At 36.9% G+C, this 20,625-nt stretch overlaps 1 protein-coding gene across 2 annotated transcripts; it reads right to left on the reverse strand.

Annotated features, from left to right (window-relative positions):
* Positions 1-1,711: 1,711 nt before the first annotated feature.
* On the reverse strand, positions 1,712-10,144 carry TAF9B (TATA-box binding protein associated factor 9b). 2 transcript variants are annotated; one of them, XM_047844609.1, is made up of 7 exons: positions 10,016-10,144; positions 9,292-9,373; positions 8,616-8,752; positions 8,407-8,541; positions 7,503-7,578; positions 4,653-4,763; positions 1,712-3,682 (listed from the first exon to the last, which is right to left on the reverse strand). In XM_047844609.1, the coding sequence occupies exons 1-7, from the start codon at positions 10,064-10,066 to the stop codon at positions 3,642-3,644; spliced, it is 633 nt and encodes a 210-aa protein (XP_047700565.1). In that variant the 5' UTR covers positions 10,067-10,144; the 3' UTR covers positions 1,712-3,641. The 2 variants fall into 2 exon arrangements, with proteins under 2 accessions (XP_047700565.1, XP_047700564.1); XM_047844608.1 differs by having other exon boundaries at positions 1,712-3,777.
* Between the last annotated feature and the right edge of the window lie 10,481 nt (positions 10,145-20,625).

The raw sequence follows: 20,625 nt of genomic DNA on the forward strand, positions 1-20,625 counted from the left end.
GAGTATTTAACTCTAGAGAGAAGAGCAAAAGAAAATTTTGGTGGTTGCTTTTAAACAAAATAATTTTGAAGGCTTGCATTTTTAAAAAATTCATTTGAATTTTAATTAATATTGTCCCCATAGTTGTAGTAAATTTTAAAATGCACCATGTTTCTGCATACCTCTAATGGTACACCTATATCCTGGTGTGAGAAGCAGGAATTCTAGGCTGATTTTTTTGTAGAGGTGACCCAGAGGTGCTATTCATAGATCCAGCAAATTAATGTTACAGCTGGGCTAGACTCCCCCCCCCCCCCACTGATTACCTTCCTGCAACATTTTATTATTGTACAGAGGAATTGCAACATTTTATTTCATATGTACAGAGGAATTAAAAGAATTGTATAAACACCTGTAAACCTAGCACTTAGATTCTACAATTGTCAATTCATCCATCCACCAACCTGGATTGTACCTTTTAAGTACTTTCTACTAGACTGCTTCCAGGATCATTCTCCATTTATTTGTTCATTAATCCAGAGAATGAATGGGGAAACACAAATAGCCAAATATTTGAGTACCTGCCATATGCTTAGGACATAATGGAGGGAATATAAGATAGCATTTATGTCCTGAAGAAATTCACCACCTAGTTGAGAAAGGTAATATGTAACAAACAACTTGTGAGCACATAAACTAGAATAGTAGTACAAGGATGTGCTTCCTGATTTAATACAGAATTATGAATTATTGATAAAATATTGCAAAGTTTTAGCATGTGTCACAAATTCAGTTTTAACCTCCATATGATAGATGTATATGCCTGTATAGAGATTATGATCTTTGTGTCATCAACCAATTCAGTCTCTTAAACTCTGTGTTTCCTACTTTCCTTGTTTTCTTTATGTCCAAAACTTCCCTGTAGCACATGATACAAAAGTCAAAAAGGGGTATACAATGAGAAGACACCTTCCTACCTCAGTCCCCCAACCACCAGTTACCCTCTTTAGAAACAGCTACCGTCAGACTGGTTTCATTCATTCTAGAGCTACTTAAGGTATATAAAAAGCATATCCTATGTATGTATATACATATAAATTAAAATATATATGGTAGCCTACTATACACACTGTTTTGAATGTGCTGTTCTGATTAGTGTTGTCTTTCCTAACTCTTGAGTACTTTCACTCTGGACTTCTTGGGACCAGTGTGCATTATGTTTTCTATTTTCTCCACATACTGGCTGTACTCCTATATTCATACTCAGATCAAAAACACTTGTTTCCCACTTGTAAAAGGAAGAACTTGGGACAATGTCCTCACCACATTTACCTTCAGTAACTCTTAAAAAATTCCACCTAGAAGCTGGAGGACAAGAGCTGCCTTAAGTCATTTTAGAAGCTATATTGGGTGGATGCAATTATAGGGAAGGGAGATCTGCAAGATAAAGCAGTCTGCATTTGAAAGAGCAATGCATCCCCTGGCTGACCTAGCAAGTGAATGAACACTCCAACTGCAGTCTCAACAGCATGATATGTTTTTAACAGACTTAAGCCCATATTCATTTTTGTTTTGCTTCACGATGAGTCACATGCTGATTGCAAATAAAAGCAAGCAATTCCCTGATTTATAATTAAGTCACCCATTAAATCTTAATTGCTTCTTGGACCTCAGAATTACTGGGTCTTGTTCATCTTCCTTGAATCCCTTAAATCAAAAATGAAAGAAATGGTTAAGTTCAGTTTTTATTAATAATCTTGGAACAAATACATGAACAATTCCTTAGAGTTATAAGCCATTTTACAATCTTCAAAGAACTTTCACATATACCAATTAAACCCTCACAACATCCCTGTGAGGTAGGCAGGGTCGGTGTTCTTCTATTACAGGAATAATAATTCCTATTATCCTAGTTCAGTATACTAGCCTAGAGAACTAGGCTCAGAGGTGAAGTAAGGTCACATAGTTGGTAAATGATGGAGCCAGGACTAGACCCTAGGCCTTCTGACATGCTGCCTCCCTGAGAACATTCAAGTAATGATATCCTATGCTATATAATGAACATTTCTCTCCTATGATGTTGATCAGATCTGTTTTTATAAATTTGATATCACCTTTTTCCTAATATCCAAAAACACGCAGACTGTGATGAGACATGTCTTCTCTGTTACTGGAGTATTTCTCTTCAATTTATCTAGAGCACCATCCTAACATGAAACTTTCTTGTGTTTGAAGTTTTGAGGATCCTTGGCTACAAGTTCTAAATTATGATATGATGTGAAAATTTTAGAAAATTCTGCAAAAGTATTCCAATGTTGAATGTCAAACTTAAAAACAACAAACCTATTTAATATTTTTGAAAGCTTTGCAATCTTTCCCACTAAGAGGTTTAAATGTGTATAAATGGAAAATAAGAGAAAAGTGTTCAGCAACATTACAACATTACTGGGAAACCTACTGGTACACCTAAGTGCCAGTCACATTACACTGATTTGCTTTTATTGTTGGCCTTCTAGAGGAAGGAAAACCATTAGAGAATTTTCAGGTTTGATCCCATCTCATATATGATAACCTCAGCAACAAGCTAGAAAAATGAATTATACCAATAGAAGGGTTCAAGCAGTAGTAATTATAGCATATATGTATGTGATAAAAAGGAAGAAAACTTCCTCTTCAGTGGTTTTTGCCTAAGTCCAGTGTAAATATACTTCTCAACGCAGATTTTAAAGCTACAGCATCTTCTATGTTAAATTTAGAAATGTGAAATATGGTGGAGTTATCAACTTGGAATATAAGATCGAAATTGTAGCTGACCCCAAAACTACCTGTTAAAAGCAGAATAAAGCTCAAGGAGCATAAAAGGAAAGGTGTAAAACTCAACTGTTCTGGTATGGAGAGTAAAACAGCAAGGCAAACCTTCGGGTTAAAGTGAACCACAGAATATCAGGCATGTAAAAGCAGGTCTTAAAAATAGGAAAATGACACTGAACTGTATTATCAGGAACTACACTTTTAAAATTCCAGTTTTGGCCTTCTAAGAGCACTGGGAGAAACTTAACCCTATGGGGAAGAGGCAGTACAGAAAATGAATGGGATCTAGAAACGGGGTTGAGGTGGGAGGTTAGAGAACAACAAGAAACAAATACACTTAAAATGGATTTAGAATCCCTTTAAATCCATCTTTTCCAAAAAAATGCTTCCTAAATTTAGAGATTTGGTTAAAAAAAGTTGGTGAAAACCAAAGTTGTGACTATTTTACCTTGAAAAGAAAGTAGTATTTAAATGTAGATAGAAATGATGCTGTTAAAGATTAGTCTACTGATCAGGCTGTAGCAATTGAAACTTAAGTGCTGCTGTCAGTGAAACATGGCAGAAAACTGCTTCCAAATAAAAAACTGTCATGATAGAATTTAACATTAATGAATTAATGTATTAAACAAATACTTTTTTACTTGGAGCCTAATGAAAAAACACTGGTATGCTTAAGACATCTAACAGTTTAAGCCAAAGTGAAAAATACTGCAGCTACATTTAAGTTTTCTAAGATAAAACTTGAGAAGATAAAGAATATTCTAGTTCAGTATACTGGGCTCCAAACCAACTACACGTTTGAAATACATCTTGATTGTATTCCTTACATAGTATCATTGTCATCATCTTCTTCATGTTTTCTCTTCAATGGGTTTGATTCGTTGGCCGTGTTCTGTGATGAAACCATGTTGGTGGTAATAAGAATATTTTTGGGCCCAATTATTGAAGGATTAATCAGAACATTTTGAACTGCAGTCGTTGCAGGAACTATAAACAGGAGAAAATACCTTCAAACTGAATTACCCCAAATCAGAAACATGGTAAAAAGTATTCAACAAATCTAAATTCTAATTCTAATTCTAACAACAATTTTAATAGCATGAATAGCAACTACATCATAGAAGAAACTAGGGTATTTATACTGCATTAGGAGTTGAATAAAATTTTTTAATACTTTACAGTATTTAAACTAGTATCTAGTACAACATTAAAGTTCTGTTTTTTTTTTAAACTTAGCTACCTAAAATTTTAGTTAATACTTAGCCATGGGAAGCAGTGTGCTGGATTCATCATGGAACATATTAAAGGTCAGGAATCACATTCCCATTATAAGCCAGTATTTTATATAAGTAGTTCACTATGTACATTTAGGTTTCAGAAGATGTTCAATTGAAATATATTCAGTAATAAATTAGGCTATAACAGAATTCTACTTATATATTATTCCAACTTTATATGTATCCTTCAATAAAGTGAGTAAAAGTACAATTTTTATTTGTTGTACACTAAGTTATATTATTTTTTTGAGCTTTAACCCTAAGTGCTTTTCCCTGAAGATGCCTTAGATTTGTGGACCCTAACTTATTTTAGTTGTGTTCTTTGAGAATCTGATTATCATGCTGAATACTCTCCATTTCCAAAACATTACATATTTGTAAAATTTCATACAATTTTAGTGGGGTCATAGACCCTTCTGAAGAACACTAATTTGCAGCATTACTGCCACCTTCCTGGTATATTAAAACAACTTAACTCTTGCTATAAGAATACAAATTATTCTATAATCACAAATTATTCACAAATTTTAAGATTCAGAAAAAATAAAAGAACCACTTTCAATGCCACCCTCCCCATCATGTTACCTGGTTTGACAGGTGTGGACTGAGAAGGTGGAATCTGCACTGTAAATCTTTGGCTTGTCACTGACACTGGAGGTGCAACTTTACTTGGGACAGAAGCTGTTTGTGGGGTTGCTGTAGTTGTAATTAACAGACCATGTTAGTTAGGTGACTTCATTACACAGGTTCATATTCTGCACTCCTTAGCTTATAAGAAACTACCTTCAAAGCACAAGGAACTAATGAATGGTGAGAAAAAAATCAGAAATAAGCAAAGTACAAACTCAACGGTTTAAATGCTAAAAGTTCAGAACAGATTAGTAGTAAAGAATGTAGGCTCTGGAGCCTACCTACTTGAGTTTGAATTCAGGCTTTATCACCTACTAGATGAGTGTCCTTGGGCAAGTTATTTAATCTTTTAATACTTTAGTTTTCTCACCTGTCAAATGGAGATAACTATCACATAAGATTCTTGGGAAAGTTAAAATAATCCATGTATAGCTCTTTAAACCACCTGGCACTGAATTTTAGCTACGTGAGGTTGTGAAACTGAGTGTCCAAATAAACCAGCAGAATAAAGACCCAAGTTTTCTATTAATTACCTTAGGTGGCACTTTTAATCTGTCACTTACTGAGAATTAGAAGATGTCTACTATGCCTATGAAGGTAAATCAACATGCATCTAACAAAAGCCTATCAAATACACCTCTTAGGGTCCCCAGGTGGGTACAAAAGTCATATTCCTATTCTATATCCAAGTACTTTTTTTAAACAGAAAGGGATTGTGGAGATAACCTAGTCCAAACTCCCCTCAACTCTACCAGTTATTCCAAGGTACAACTCAAATACCACCCTATTTTATAAAATTTCCTTGATTTGCTCAGAAGTCAATGCCTGACTCTGAAATTGCCTTGTCATAGGAACCTTTATTAGTATCTTCTCCTGTTCACTAAATTACAAGCTTGGCTAACACTTTTTATCCTTAAGAACATATGGTCTTTGTGCCTTACTCCTAATAGGCACTCAACAATTTTTGTTTAATGAATAAATTTTGCAAGACTCAAAGATGTATACTGACATCATAGCTCTCTTAAAAAATATATTTATGGAAACATGTGTGTTCCTAGTTTTTCCTTTGGGGATGCAGGTTTTCCATACATCCCTTTCTCCTGGAACCAGCAGTCTGCTCAGGGAAGAGTTGCTGAAAAAACTACAACTACCCTACCCTCTCCAGAAACAAAGGAGAAGAAAGCCTAAATGGGGGAAGAAAGCCTAAATAGGGGAAGAAAGCCTAAATAGGGGAAGAAAGCCTAAATAGGGGAAGAGAGTTCAAAGGTACGCAGGAATCTGGCTCTAATGCTTTCTCTCCCAAATTGAGAAGGTGAGGCCTTACTCTAAGGTATCTTCATTCCTAGGCAAGTTTTCTGTTGTATTAAGGATCAGTTCAAAGAATTTGGTGAAGCTTAATGAAACAGTATGTGTTTTATTTTGTCAAGAAATTCACAATAGGTAGATGTTTTCTTGGCCATTACCATAACGATTTAACATTTAAGGAAGTATGGAGTTTAGGTTTTAAAATTGAACAGAGTAGATGCTTAGATCTTGGATACTTTATAGAATTCCATGTTTTCAAAGTTCAAAACTTGTATTTTAATACTAGATTTTAGCAGTTCCCTCATTTTAGATTTTAAAAATCTCTAAAACATGTATAATAAGTGTCTAAAAATCACAATTGATAACTAAAATTGGTTAACTTGCCAACACGTGCAGTGGATTACCACAGCCCAGAGTTTTTAAAAAATTGGTATTCACTAAAGTAATATGAATCCACAGATACACAGTATATGACCTAAAAGTTACATAAATTATATATGCGAATTTCTGCCCACAAAGGTCACATGCAGGTAACTGGAAGTGTACAACTAATACTATACCCGGTTGATTTTAAAATGTTTAAATGAGAATATGAAGAGATTGTCCACACACTGCATAAATCAAATGCTGCTTACATTAGAGCTATATGACATCTATAGGACTCAAGTTATAAAACATAAGAGCCAAGAAATCAGTACTGGTCAAAGAGGATTATTTCTGAAAATACTTTGATTATGAAAGAAATCCAGCAGGAATGTAGGACCAAAAAAAAAAAAAATCAGGAACTCTAAATCTATTTATGTTTACCTTATTACCTAAGCAACAACATTAAAAAGAAACCTAACGGTTTCTAAATACCATTCTCCACCAAAAGGAACTAGGGCTCTGGAGAAATGGCTGGTTGTAGAACTAGAGTAAGGGAAAATATAAGATGAGCTTAGATCATCTTGTGCCAAAAAGCAATAAAGGCTCAAAGAATGATGGGGACCTGTCACGACACAGGAGACACCTTGAAGGGACAACACAGGACAATCAGTACTACTTCTGAAAAGATTAGTATTAAAAACAATGAGTTTTTCTTTGATATGCTTTTTGTACACTTTAAAATTGTTTGGGTTGCATTCTCTTGCCAGTTTACTCTGAAAGTTCTTTAATTTCTGAAAATAAGTAGGCTACTGCCATGAGTTGTGTTTGGCAACTTGATTTGTATAGAAGGCAGAGAACACAGCTTAAACTGTTTTTGGTATCCCAGTTTATTCCAACAACGGTGGGTAATGTCCAATTCTATACTCATTTGGGATCAGATATTCCTTGTGGCTTTCTCATTTTGAAATCTGATAAGATATATGTTTATAGTTTTACTAGAGGATAAGTAAATGTATCAATGGCAATACACATTTGGGAATTTCTGACTCAGCTTTTGACTTGGATTATAATTTAAAATTAAGTGCTAAGGAACTTCTTTACCAGTCAGAAAAACCATTTCCCTCTCTCACTTACCTATAGTAGGAGTGGAAGGTCTGCTACTAACAGCACCAACACTTAACCGTGGAACTAGTCTTCCTTGGTTAGGTCCCTAGGGGATTTCAAAAACAAGTTAGTTTTAATGTTGTTTAGATCTGACCCCTAAACTTACCAAGAATGAAATTAGGATTGCTGATGTGACTTATTAATGGATAAACCTATGGCAAGAATGTCGTTTTTGTTTCATCAGTGTTCTAAATCCAACATTGAAACTAGTCTTCACAAACATAAATATAATATAAATATAATGCATATGCATATGGACATGGATATGAACATACACATAGAAAATTCTATATAGTGTTTAACGTAGAGTCTTATTTGGGGGATAACAACTAACATCCTTATGACTTTTAATCTTAACTAGTCAATACCTTAACCTAAAAAGAAAGAAACTCTCTTCTAGCAGAATTTCAGACAACAAAGGCAGCTAGCTGAATGTGAGGAGAACTTTCTCAGTGGTGGGAGAGCCTTAGCTCATATTTCAGAAAATAAGTCCAATTCCTTATGGTATATCATTTACTCTGTTATCAGGTGTCACAAAAAACTGATAAACAGTGGAAATATTTGGAGGCATGAGACCTGGGAATAAGTCCCAGCTTTGCTACTAACTCCACAGATGGATCGAGGCTCAGTTTCCTGTTGTGAAAATTAAGTGTTGGGTTAGATGAACATTAAAGTTCTTTTTAGCTCTAAAAATTTTGTATTTTAATGTAGTAGTTAATTGCAGACACGGTATTTTCAACGCTATAAATTTTAAAAATCCTAGTAAATTATCTTAGTCTTTATTCTACTAATCTATCTATAGGAATGTGCTTTTTACAAATTGCCCTAACACATCTCATCTTTTTAAAAAACTAATTTGACTAAAAATTCTTACCTTTTTAATTAAGGACTTCAGCCTATAGTTTGGAGCTGTTAAGCAGTATCTGTCGGGTGGCAGTCTGGGTCCTGCATATGGCTTAATCAGTGGTAAAGGGGTTTGATTTTTCTGCCTTGCAATATCCAGTAAAAACTAAAAAAAAAGCCTTATTAGAACTACAATTTAAAAATTTTTAAGTAAAATGAACTTCAAATAACTTTGCTCACATCTCTTGGAGGAGGAGAAGTAAAAGACTGATCAGCCCGACACTGGATTGCCAGTCTCACATCATCTGCATCAACATTAGGTTTCTTAGCATGGCTTGAATAAATTTTCGCATCATCCAGAATTGTAGTCACATATCCTTTAAGAACAAAACATTATTTTCTTAAACCTATGAAAACAGCCTAATATTTATGGCCATTTTTCTTAATGGAAGGTTCTACCAGTAGAAAATTTATGAATTTTGGTTCTAATATCTAATTGATCTACATGATCAACTAAAAATTTTTTTATTAAGCTTATTTGAGAGAGACAGCGAGGTGAGCAGGGGAGGGCAGAGAGAGGGAGAGAGATAATCCCAAGCAGACTCTGTGCTGTCACAGCAGAGCCCAACAAGGGGCTCAATCTCTCAAACCAGGAAGGAGATCATGACCTGAACTAAGATCAAGAGTCAGAAGCTTAATGACTGAATTACCCAGGCTCCCCTCTATATGATCAATTTTAAATAGGTATCACAGTATAAATACTACTGTCCCCTAGCTTGAGCTCCTTTTTTCTGCTTTAGCCAAGTTCTATGATATTTATTAACTGCTAAAGCAATTTAGTTGAAAATGTTCTTACAATAAAACAATCTTTTCAGATTCACAAGTTAGGCAAATTTTTGGTGTTTTGTTAACTTACGGAAAGCAAATTCCAACATTTGATTTATAACCCTTGGTTCATACTCCGTAATTCCCATATCCTTCAGGATTTGTGCCATCACCTGTAGATTCGAATAAAAACGTCAGATGTATGATGTAGGCACTAGAAATCAAGACTGGGCCGAAGGTAGTATTTGTATTTATGATACAAGGTCCCCCTTTCTCTGGGCTCCAAACTTGTACTCCTATCCTTTTCTTCTCAAGTGTGTATCAGAATCACGCCCAAACCCGTTGTAACCTCTGCTGAAAACTTTTTTTTTTTTTTTTTTTTTTTTGGCGGGGGTGGGGGCTGGGGCAAAGAGAAGAAAAAGGCCCGGGTTGCCTTTCACCCCGGGAAAGGCAGGGGTGGCTACAGCTGGTTGTCATTTTCTTCTGTGACGATGGGGGAAGAACGCTGGACGTGAGAATCCCGGCTGGCCAACCTGGCGAGACCACAAAGAGTCTGGGGCCCAAGGGCCAGTAGACAAAGCCGGGTGGTTGGACTGCGCACTTCGGCGGGCCGCAAGCCTCCCTCTAGCGGGGCCGCGGGGGTTGCGGGAGAAGCGCCCCAAGGTCCAGGAGGGCAGCCCCTTATCCCACTCCTGGCCGCCCCGGCTGGGCTGAAGCCGCACGCGAGTCCAGCCTCAGGCCCTCCGCCGGGGCCTGCCTCCCTAGACGCTGGCCGCGCGGAGCTTCATGCCCCGCCTCTCATCCTTTGCACTTACCAAGGCATCTCTCGGAGCGTTCTTGGGAGGCGCCATCTTGCTCGACTCCATGTTATCCTGCCGCCTGTCATCCGTGGAGAGAGGGCTGATCGCAGGCTCCTCGCTCAGACTCCACCCCTGCGGGGTGCGGAAGGCGGGGTTACAACTCCGGCCCAGCGGGCTGCGGCTTTTCTACTGCTACTCCACGCGGTGGAGGCTGAGGGCAGCTGGGCTAGCGGAGCCGGCAGGCCGCGGAGGATTGGCAGAGACGAGTAAGCCTTCCCCGGGGAACCCTCGGCCAACGCTTAGAAGAACCAAGAAGCTCGTCTTTCTAGAGCTGTTCTCCGGTAAAATGTACCAAACGGGTAACCCTTGTCTTTGCTGGGACCCTTCTTCACACTTTCCCTGCTGCCACTCTGGCCCTTCCATCTCCCTGTAATGCCTGCACAAGCCCTGCCTCCACGTGCCCTTGTGGTAGGGTTGCCTGTGTAAATAACACCCAGTTAAAATTTCAGATCAACAACAAATACGTTTTCAGCCAAAGTATATCCCAAACACTACATAGGCTATATTTATGTAAAAAATTATTTGTGGTTGATCTCACATTTAAATTTAGCTCGGCGTTCTGTATTTTCATTTGTTAAATCTGGCAACAGCAGGCCTTTGGCCAACTCTCGTCAAGCTCAACGCCTTGTCATCCTCACCCATTTCATACTGATGAAAAGCTAAAGCCTTTGTGGGCCTGCAAGATTCCCCACCCTGCTGAGCCTCTCCAGCCTTGTCCCTTGTTCTTGAGTAGTTTTCTCCCCTCTCCAGTCTCCACAGAATAACCTGACTTAAAAAAAAAAAAAAAAACAATGCATCAGTTAACCATCTCTCTGACTTTAAAAAAAAACCAATGCATCAGTTAACCATCTCTGGCTTAAAGTGTCCCTGAGAGAACTCTTTCCTATTCTCTACAATCCACCACCGTGTTCTTTATCCCACGAAAAGGCACTCTGAGCTACCGAGGCCAGTAATAGCAGTCAGCTATGTTACGCACCCTCCCCACAATCCACAATCTATAACAAGTCTTATCAGGGCCACTTCCCAAAGTCGGACCATGTCTGTGTTTCCACATCCTCATCCAGTGCTAACCATGCTAACAGTCCAAACCAACAGCTGTACTCACCAAGACTACAGAAAAAGGTCCTGAAAATAGGGCTACCTCACCTTCTTCACACAACCCAACGGATCTCTCAGTCATACATCACATAATTGTATTCCTTTCTTTAAAGCCCTCTAATGGCTTCCTTCACAAAACAAATTCTTACTGATTTCTGGGGGTTAGCAGGCCCTTTAGTTTTGGACACCAGCTCACCTCATCAGGCTCCTCTGAATCAGTCGTCGGCCAGTCAGCCATCTTGAATATGAGGCAGGTCCCCCAAGAATCACGTGTTTTTAACACACCATTTCCAGGGGGAACACTGATCCCTGTGGCCCCACAAGCACCTTTCTCAGCTGACCGTGGACGATCACTATATAAGACTAATAGTGATTTTCTCACTTTGGAATAGGTAGTAGATACACAAGGTGCAAAATTTTAAAAATACATTTAAAAAAATAAGAAAAAGAAACTTTCTGGTTTCTTCTAGCCACTAATTTATCTTTCACAGGAGGCACCACTGTTTACCAGTTTCTTGTCTATGTAATTTACAAACACCAACTTTTTAATTTTTTTGTTCCTCCATCCGAATGGTACCATACAGTTGGGGTGATGAAACTTTAGGGCGCCAACACAGGACACAGCCATACAAGATGAAAAGACCTATGAAAGGCCTATAATATATAATAAATAACTGTGCACATGTGTTATTGCTTTAATATAAAAATATGAAAATAGATGTTTATTTAAAATTGCTTTTCTGTATTTTCTGTTACATACATGCTATTATTTAAACAAGACAATAGGACTAATTAAGAGTGGCAATTAGTATTAATAGTAGGACTAATTAAATACTTTGTGTGAGAAAATATAATATTTTTCATATTTCTGTCCCGTTACAGCAATTTATTTTAATTCTTGGATATTTAAATTTTATAAGTTGTAGTATGTATTCTTAGTTTACATAAATATAAAATGTTTAAAAAAGAGAATGTGAATACATTATGACAAGTTAAACATATCTTCTATTGCTTATATTTAGTAAAAATAACAATGAAATGTTTTTCTTGGCCCCATGTTACAGTAGGATAATTTTGCTCTTTCTGTTTATCGAAAAATACTTCTCTGAACTGCCTGCAGCCATTAACTGCAGCCATCATTCTTTTCTTTTATGTAGTGGTAAAACTGAATATAGTCTAACATAATATTCACTTTTATATGAATTTTTGGTCTTATCAAGTCCACATTAGACTGATTCTTGGTGTCAGTCCAGTGTGGTGACATCAACCTAAATGTCCTTTCAAAAAAAGTGTTTGAGTATGTAATATTCCTAAGTATTACTTGCTAGGAATATCAGGTTTTTAGATTTGTAGGAATTAGTTCTAAGCTCTCTAGAAATGTCTATTCACTTAGTACTGGAGGTTTTGTCTTGGTAGAGCAGTTATTTGTCAGTTAGATAGGCACTTTGCATCTATACATTCATCCTTTTTTATTTCAACTTTTTATTAATTTTTCTTTTTTTCTTTTTGCTTACTTTAAATTCAAGTTAGTTAACATACAGTGTAGTCTTGCCTTTAGGAGTGGAATGCAGTGATTCATCTCTTACATGCGACAACCAGTGCTCAATCCCAAAAAGTGTCCTCCTTAATGTCCACCCCCATTTAGCCCATCCCCTCATCCACCTCTCCTGCAGCAACCCTCAGCTTGTTCTCTGTATTTACAAGTCTCTTATGGTTTGCTTCCCTCTCTGTTTTTATCTTATTTTTCCTTCCCTTCCCCTATGTTCATCTGTTGTGTTTCTCAAATTCCACATATGAGTGAAATCATATGATATCTGTCTTTCTCTGACTGACTTATTGTGCTTAGCGTAATACACTCTAGTTCCATCTACGTTGTTGCAAATGGCAAGATTTTATTCTTTTTGACTGCCAAGTAATATTCCACTGTGTCATCATCTTTCTCCATTCATCAGTCGATGGACATTTGGGCTCTTTCCATAATTTGGCTATTGTCGATAGTGCTGTTATAAACATTGGGGTGCATGTGCCCCTTCGAATCAGCACTCCTGTACTCCTGTATCCTTTGGATAAATTCTTAGTAGTGCTATTACTGGGTTGTAGGGTAGTTCTATTTTGAATTTTTTGAGGAACTTCCATACTGTTTTCCAGAGTGGCTGCACCAGTTTGCATTCCCACCAGCAGTGCAAAAGAGATCCTCTTTCTCCACATTGTTGCCAAAATCTGTTGTTTCCTGAGTTGTTCGTTTTAGCCATTCTGAAAGATGTGAGGGTAGTATCTCATTGTGGTTTTGATTTGTATTTCCCTGATGATGAGTGATGAGCATCTTTTTATGTGTCTATAAGCCATCTGGATGCCTTGTTTGGAAAAGTGTCTATTCATGTCTTCTGCCCATTTTTTCACTGGATTATTTTTCAGGTGTTGAGTTTGGTAAGTTCTTTGTAGATTTTGGATACTAACCCTTTATCTGAAATGTCATTTGCAATTATCTTCTCCCATTCCATCAGTTGCCTTTTGGTTTTGCTGATTATTTCCTTTGCAGTACAGAAGCTTTTCATCTTGATGAATTGCAATCTTTCATTTTTGCTTTTATTTCCCTTGCCTCTAGAGACATGTTAAGTAAGAAGTCGCTGTGGCCTAGGTCAAAGAGGTTTCTGCCTGTTTTCTCCTCTAGGATTTTGATGGTTTCCTGTCTCACATTTAGGTCTTTCATCCACTTTGAATTTATTTTTGTGTATGATGTAATAAAGGGGTCCAGTTTCATTCTTCTGTGTGTTGCTGTCCAGTTCTCCCAGCACCATTTGCTGAAGAGAGTGTCTTTTTTTCCATTGGATACTCTTTTCCTGCTTTGTCAAAGATTAGTTGGTCATATATTTGTGGGCCCATTTCTGGGTTCTCTATTCTATTCCATTGATCTAGGTGTCTGTTTTTGTGTCAATACCGTACTGTCTTGATGATTACAGCTTTGTAATACACCTTGATGATTACAGCTTTGTAATACACCTTAATGTCCAGAACTTTGATGCCTCCAGCTTTGATTTTATTTTTCAGGATTGCTTTGGCTATTCAGGGTCTTTTCTGGTTCCATACAAATTTTAGGATTGTTTGTTCTAGCTCTGTGGGGAATCCTGGTGTTATTTTGGTAGGGATTGCATTGAGTGTGTAGATTGCTTTGGGTATTATCGACATTTAACAATTTTTGTTCTTCCAGTCATGAGCATGGAATGTTTTTCCATTTCTTTGTATCTTCTTCAGTTGCTTTCATAAGCTTTCTGTAGTTTTCAGCATACAGATCTTTTACGTCTTTGGTTAGGTTTATTCCTCGGTATCTTACTGATTTTGGTGCAATTGTAAATGGGACCAATCTGTGATATCTCTTTCTGCTGCTTCATTATTGGTGTATAGAAATGCAACTGCTTCATTAATGGTGTATAGAAATGCAACTGATTTCTGTACATTGATTTTGTATCCTGTGACTTTGCTGAATTCATGTATCAGCTCTAACAGTTTTTTTGTGGGGTCTTTCAGGTTTTCCATGAAGAGTGTCATGTCATCTGTGAAGAGTGAAGTTTGAATTCTCTCTTGCTGATCTGTATTCCTTTTATTTCTCTTTGTTTTATGATTTCTGAGGCTAGGACTTCCAGTAGCAACAACAGTGGCGAGAGTGGACATCTCAGTTGTGTTTCTGACCTTAGGGGGAAAGCTCTCAGTTTGTCCCCATTGAGGATGGTATTAGCTGTGGGCCTTTCATATATGGCTTTTATAATGTTAAGATACATTCCTTCTATTCCTCTTTCTTGAAGGTTTTTATCATGAAAGGATGCTGTATTTTGTCAAACACTTTTTATGCATCTCTTGAAATAATCATATGGTTCCTATCCTTTCTTTTATTAATGTGGTGTATCACATTAATTATTTTGCAAATATTAAACCTGCCTTGCAGCTTAGGAATAAATCCCACTTGATCATGGTGAATAATTCTTTTAATGTACTGTTGGGTTTGATTTGCTAGTATCTTATTGAGAAATTTTGCATCCAGGTTCATCAGGGATATTGGCCTGTAATTCTCCTTTTTAGTGGGGTCTTTGGCTTTAGATGCATGGTCATGTTGGATTTGTAGACTGAGTTTGGAAGCTTTCCTTTAATTTCTGTTTTTTGGAACAGTTTGAGGAAAATAGGATTAACTCTTCTTGAAATGTCTGGTAGAATTCCCCTGGGAAGCCATTTGGCCCAGGACTCTTGTTTGCTGGGAGGTTTTGATAACCAACTCAATTCCTTTGCTGGTTATGGGTATGTTCAAGTTTTCTATTTCTTCCTGTTTGAGTTTTGGTAGTGTGTGAGTGTCTAGGAATTTGACCATTCCTCCCAGATTTTCCGGTTTGTTGGCATATAATTTTTCATCATATTCACTTATAATTGTATTTCTGTGGTGTTGGTTGTCATCTCTCCTCTTTCCTTCATGATTTTATCCATTTGGGTTCTCTCTTCTTTTTGAGACGTCTGGCTAAGGGTTTATCAATTTTGTTTATTCTTTCAAAAAACCAGCCCTTAGTTTCATTGATCTGTTCTACTGGTTTTTAAAATTTTTTTTTTTTTACTTTTTTAGATTCTATATTGTTTATTTCTGCTCTAATCTTTATAAATTTCCTTCTTCTGCTGGCTTTGTGCTTTATTTGCTGCTCCTTTCCAGATTTTTTAAGTATAAGGTTAGGTTTTGTATTAGGGACCTTTCTCATTTCTTGAGATAGGCCTGAATTACAATATATTTTCTTCTTAGGACTGCCTTTGCTGCACACCAAAGGACTTGGACTCTTGTGTTTTCATTTTAATTTGTTTCCATGTATTTTTTTAATTTCTTCTTTAATTTTTTGGTTGATCCATTCATTCTTTAGTAAGATGTTATTTAACTTTCACGTATCTGAGGGCTTTCCAAATTTTTTCTTGTGGTTCATTTCAAGATTCATAATGTTGTGATCTGAAAATATGCATGGTATGATCTCAATATTTTTTTACCTGTTGAGGGCTGATCTGTGACCCAATATGTGATCTATTCTGGAGAATGTTCCATGTGCACTCGAGAAGAATATGTATTCTCCTACTTTAGGATGAAATGTTGTGTGTGTGTGTGTGTGTGTGTGTGTGTGTGTGTGTGTATTAAGTCCATCTGGTCTAGCGTGTCATTTAGAGCCATTGTTTCTTTGTTGATTTTCTGTGTAGATGATCTGTCCATTGCTATAAGTGGAGTATTTTTTAATATGAAATTTATTGTCAAATTGGTTTCCATATAACACCCAGTGCTCATCCCAACAGATGCCCTCTTCAACACCCATCACCCACCATCCACTCCCTCATCCCCCATCAACCCTCAGTTTGTTCTCAGTTTTTAAGAGTCTGTTTTGGCTCCCTCCCTCTCTAACCTTTTTTTTCCTTCCCCTCCCCCATGGTCTTCTGTTAAGTTTCTCAGGATCCACAACAGAGTGAAAACATATGGTATCTGTCTCTCTCTGTATGACTTATTTCACTTAGCATCACACTCTCCAGTTCCATCCACGTTGCTACAAAAGGCCACATTTCATTCTTTCTCATTGCCACGTAGTATTCCATTGTGTATATAAACCACAATTTCTTTATCCATTCATCAGTTGATGGACATTTAGGCTCTTTCCATGATTTGGCTATTGTTGAAAGTGCTGCTACAAACATTGGGGTACAAGTGCCCCTATGCATCAGCACTCCTATATCCTTTGGATAAATTCCTAGTAGTGCTATTGCTAGGTTGTAGGGTAGTTCTATTTTGAATTTTTTGAGGAACCTCCACGCTGTTTTCCAGAGTGGTTGCACCAGTGTGCATTCCAACTCACAGTGCAAGAAAGTTCACATTTCTCCACATCCTCACAAACATCTGTTGTTTCCTGAGTTGTTAATTTTAGCCACTCTGACCAGTGTGAGGTGGCATCTCAATGTGGTTTTGATTTGTATTTCCCTGAGGATGAGTGATATTGAGCATCTTTTCATGTGTCTGTTGGCTATCTGGGTGTCTTCTTTGGAGAAGTGTCTATTCATGTCTTCTGCCCATTTCCTCACTGGAGTATTTGTTTTTTGGGTGTTGAACTTGGTAAGTTCTTTGTAGATTTTGGATACTAATCCTTTATATGAAATGTCATTTGCAGACATCTTTTCCCATTCTGTCGGTTGCTTTTAGTTTTGTTGATTGTTTCCTTTGCAGTGCAGAAGCTTTTTATCTTGATGAGGTCCCAACAGTTCATTTTTGCTTTTATTTCACTTGCTTTCAGAGATGTGTCAAGTAAGAAGTTGCTGTGGCTGAGGTCAAAGAGGTTGTTGCCTGTTTTCTCATCTAGGGTTTTGATGGTTTCCTGTCTCACATTTAGGTCTTTCATCCATTTTGAATTTATTTTTGTGTATGGTGTAAGAAAGTGGTCCAGTTTTATACTTCTGCATGTTGCTGTCCAGTTCTCCCAGCACCATTTGCTAAAGAGACTGTCTTTTTTTCCATTGGATATTCTTTCCTGCTTTGTCAAAGATTAGATGGCCATACATTTGTGGGTTCATTTCTGGGTTCTCTATTCTATTCCATTGGTCTATGTGTCTGTTTTTTGTGCCAATACCTACTGTTTTGATGATTACAACTTTGTAGTAGAGGCTAAAGTCTGGGATTGTGATGTTTCCCGCTTTGGTTTTCTTTTTCAACATTACCTTGGCTCTTTGGGGGTCTTTTGTGGTTCCATCTAAATTTTAAGATCATTTGCTCTAGCTTTGAGAAGAATGTCGGTGCAATTTTGATTGGGATTGCATTGAATGTATACATTGCTTTGGGTAGTATTGACATGTTAACGATATTTGTTCTTCCAATCCATAAGCATGGAATATTTTTCCATTTCTTTGTGTCTTCTTCAATTTCGTAAATTTTCTATAGTTTTCAGCATACAGAACTTTTACATCCTTGGTTAGGTTTTGTCCTAGGTATTTTATGTTTTTCGGTGCAATTGTAAATGGTATTGATTTCTTTATTTCTCTTCCTGTTGCTTCATTATTGGTGTATAGAAATGCAACCAAGTTCTGTACATTGATTTTTGTATCCTGCAACTTTGCTGAATTCATGTATCAGTTCTCATAGATTTTTGGTGGAGTTTTTCAGGTTTTCCATGTAGAGTATCATGTCATCTATGAAAAGTGAATGTTTGACTTCTCCTTTACCAATTTGGATGCCTTTGATTTCATTTTGTTGTCTGATTGCTGATTACTGACTTCCAACACTATGTTAAACAACAGCGGTGAGAGTGGACATCCCTGTCGTGTTCCTGATCTCAGGGGGAAAGCTCTCAGTTTTCCCCCATTGAGGATGATATTAGCTGTGGGCTTTTCATATATGGCTTTTATGATGTTAAGATATGTTTCTTCTATCCTGAATTTCATGAGGGTTTTTATTAAGAAAGTATGCTATATTTTGTCAAATGATTTTTCTGCATCTTTGATAAGATCATATGGTTTTTATCCTTTCTTCTATTAATGTAATGTATCACATTGATTGATTTGTGAATATTGAACCAGTCTTGCATCCCAGGAATTAATCCCACTTGATCATGGTGAACAATTCTTTTAACATACTATTCAATTTAATTTGCTAGCATCTTGTTGAGAATTCTTGCATCCATGTTTGTCAGGGGGGTCTGTACACTTTTTTAGTAGTGTGTTTATCTGGTTTTGATATCAGGGTAATGTTGGTCTCATAGAATGAATTTCAAAGTTTTCCTTCCCTTTTCATTTTTTGTAATAGTTTGAGAAGAATAGGCATTAACTATTCTTTAAATGTTTGGTAGAACTCCACTAGGAAGCCATCTGGCCTTAGACTTTTGTTTGTTGGGGGTTTTTGACTACTGATTCAATTTCTTTGCTAGGCATTAGTCTCTTAAAATTTTCCATTTCTTCATGTTTCAGATTGGTAGTTTATGTTTCTAGGACTTTGTCCATTTCTTCCAGACTGCCCAATTTATTGGCATATAAGTTTTCATAATATTCTTTTATAATTGTTTGTATTTCTGTAGTGTTTGTTGTTGTTTCTCCTCTTTAATTTGTGATTTTATTTAGTTGAGTCCTTTCTCTTTTTTTCTCTTTTCTTTTTTCAGAGAGAGAGAGAGAGAGAGAGAGAGAGAGCGAGAGCACAAGTGGGTAAGAGGGGCAGAGGGTGAGAGAGAATTTTAGGCATGATGTGGGGCTCGATCCCATGACCCTGGGATCATGACCTGAGCTGAAATCAAGAGTCGAATGCTCATCTTACTGAGCCACCCAGGTGCCTCTCTATTTTTTTCTTGATACATCTGGCTAGAGCTTTATCAATTTTATTGTGTTTTTCAAAGAACCAACTCCTGGTTTCATTGATCTGTTGTATTTTTAGTTTCTCTATCATTTTTTTCTGCTCTAATCTTTATTATTTCCTTCCTTTGCTGCTTTTAGGATTTCTTTGTTACTCTTTTTCTAGCTCCTTTCAGTGCAAGTTTAGGTTATTTATTTGATGTTTTTCTTGCTTTCTGAAGTAGGCCTGTAATGCTATAAACTTCTCTCTTATGGCCGCTTTTCTACATCCCCCAAAGTTTTTGGACCATTGTGTTTTCATTTTCATTTGTTTCCATGTATTCTTTTACTTCTTTTATTTCTTTGTTGACACATTCATTGTTAAGTAACATGTTATTTAACCTCTATGTATTTGTGGTCTTTACAGACTTTTTTTCTTATGGTCAGCTTCTAGTTTCATAGCGTTGTGGTAGGAAAGGTGTATGGTACGACTTTAATCTTCTCGAATTTGTTGAGGCTTTTTTTGTGGCTAATATATGACTTATTCTGGTGAATGTTCCATGTGTACTTGAAAAGAATGTATATTCTGCTGTTTTAGGATGGAATGTTCTGAATTTTCTGTTAAGTCCATCTGGTCCAGTGTGTCATTGAAAGCCATTGTCCCCTTGTTGATTTTCTGTTTGGATGATCTGTCCATCGATGTAAGTGGGGTTTTAAAGTCCACTACTATTATGGTATTGCTGTTGTATAGTTCCTTTATGTTTGTTATTAACTATTGTATGTATTGGGGTGCTGCTATATGTATGTATGTTGAGTGCATAAATATTTAAAATTGTTAGATCTTCTTGTTGGATTGTCCCCTTTATTATGATATAGTGCCCTTCTTTGTCTTCTTTAATAGTCTTTTAAAAAAATTTTATTTATTTGTATTTTTTATTTATTAATTTTTTTGAGAGAGAGAGAACACACAATTGGGGGGACAGAGGCAGAGGGGGAGAGACTCTCTAGCAGGCTCCATGCTCAGTGTGGAACCTGATGTGGGGCTTGATCCCATGACCCTAGGATCATGACCTGAGCCAAAACCAAGAGTTGTACACTCAATGGGCTGAGCCACCCAGGTGGTCCCAACAGTCTTTGTTTTAAAGTCTAGTTTGTCTGAT

The sequence above is a fragment of the Prionailurus viverrinus genome, chromosome X, assembly GCF_022837055.1.
Source record: "Prionailurus viverrinus isolate Anna chromosome X, UM_Priviv_1.0, whole genome shotgun sequence".
NCBI classification, from domain to species: Eukaryota; Metazoa; Chordata; class Mammalia; order Carnivora; family Felidae; genus Prionailurus; species Prionailurus viverrinus.

What these genes read in the sequence shown, in the direction of transcription:
- TAF9B (XM_047844608.1), bottom strand. Translation starts at nt 10,066, where the DNA reads ATGGAGTCGAGCAAGATGGCGCCTCCCAAGAACGCTCCGAGAGATGCC. An exon ending in TGAAGTCCTTAATTAAAAAG is followed by an intron (nt 7,579 to 8,406) that starts GTAAGAATTTTT and finishes GAAATCCCCTAG; the next exon opens with GGACCTAACCAAGGAAGACT. An exon ending in ACCTTCCACTCCTACTATAG is followed by an intron (nt 4,764 to 7,502) that starts GTAAGTGAGAGA and finishes TTACAACTACAG; the next exon opens with CAACCCCACAAACAGCTTCT.